Source organism: Theobroma umbraticum, unplaced genomic scaffold (genome assembly GCF_002168275.2).
Source record: "Theobroma umbraticum cultivar Fairchild unplaced genomic scaffold, ASM216827v3 scaffold_115.0, whole genome shotgun sequence".
Taxonomy (NCBI): Eukaryota; Viridiplantae; Streptophyta; class Magnoliopsida; order Malvales; family Malvaceae; genus Theobroma; species Theobroma umbraticum.
Genome location: NW_018397284.1, coordinates 1,160,688 through 1,161,755, shown reverse-complemented (window position 1 = coordinate 1,161,755; position 1,068 = coordinate 1,160,688). Strand labels below are relative to the sequence as shown.

The window sequence follows — 1,068 nt, the reverse complement described above, 5'->3', positions numbered from 1 at the left end:
GTAATTCATATTCTTAATATATATTTTTTCAACTTCTTTCGCAGCTTTACTTGCCTGGAATCAGTCCAGAGAATTTGTGTACATCTATTATGTGCTTCGAACAATTTCATATATTATAAGCCAGGGAAGCATCTTCTGCATTGCTGTTGCTTATGCGGTAAGAGTTATTTCTCACTGATAGAAAATCATGGATGGCAGTTATCACATTTTCCCTTCCTCTGCAGGCAGATGTTGTCAGTGTCAGCAACAGGGCTGCAGTATTTAGTTGGATTACCGGCCTGTTTTCTGCCTCCCATGTCTTAGGAAATATGCTGGCGCGTTTTCTTCCTGAGAAGTACATTTTTCTGGTATGTTGTACCATGCTTCAACGTTATTATCATGATCATATCTGCTGCCTTCTCATCCCACTATTCTCCAAGACTTTGATGGCTATTTTTTTTTTTTTAATTTTCTTGGCTGTTCCAGGTTTCAATAGTTCTCTTGATTTTTTGTCCAGTTTATATGCAATTCTTCCTGGTTGAGACGGTAGACATCGATACCACAAGGGAACAAGATACAGGCTGCTTAACTAAGTCAATGATGGTTCTCAATAAAAGATATAAAGCAATGAAAGATGCTGCAGAAATAGTTATTAGCAGGTTCTTTAGCATTTTTATCTATGTTGATGCTTCAAGATGCATCTTCAATTCTTTATTAATCTTTTTGGATGTTACCATCTTCATATTGGAGTCAACTAGCATACAGTCCTTTTCAGACATTCTTCTATATGTGAATAATCAAATAGCTGTCTAACAAAGGGTTCCTTTTCTTTCTTTTTTTTTTCAAAATTCTCAGCCCAACACTTCAAGGTATTTCATTCATTTCCTTCTTCTATGAGTTGGGAATGTCTGGCATTACCTCCATCTTACTGGTAAGTTTTCTGTCAATATATAATATAAAACATTCTGATTATTGTTGTTATATTCACCATTTCTAAGCCTTCAGATATCTCTCTTATGGATGGGAAATGATAAGACTGTGTTAGAGTTTACCACAAGAATCTTAAGCTATTAGACTAAAACAGGGATT

General features: G+C 35.4%; 1 protein-coding gene across 1 annotated transcript in view; it reads left to right on the top strand.

The window, feature by feature from the left end:
- LOC110428437 (uncharacterized) overlaps nucleotides 1–1,055 on the top strand; it is a 7,737-nt gene extending 6,682 nt beyond the window's left edge. Inside the window, exons 2-5 of the mRNA XM_021444267.2 lie at nucleotides 45–157; nucleotides 225–347; nucleotides 466–638; nucleotides 835–1,055. Coding sequence (XP_021299942.1) covers nucleotides 45–157; nucleotides 225–347; nucleotides 466–638; nucleotides 835–976 — 551 coding nt within the window. The 3' untranslated portion in view covers nucleotides 977–1,055. The remainder of the gene's footprint in view (nucleotides 1–44; nucleotides 158–224; nucleotides 348–465; nucleotides 639–834) is intronic.
- The last annotated feature ends 13 nt before the right edge of the window (nucleotides 1,056–1,068 follow it).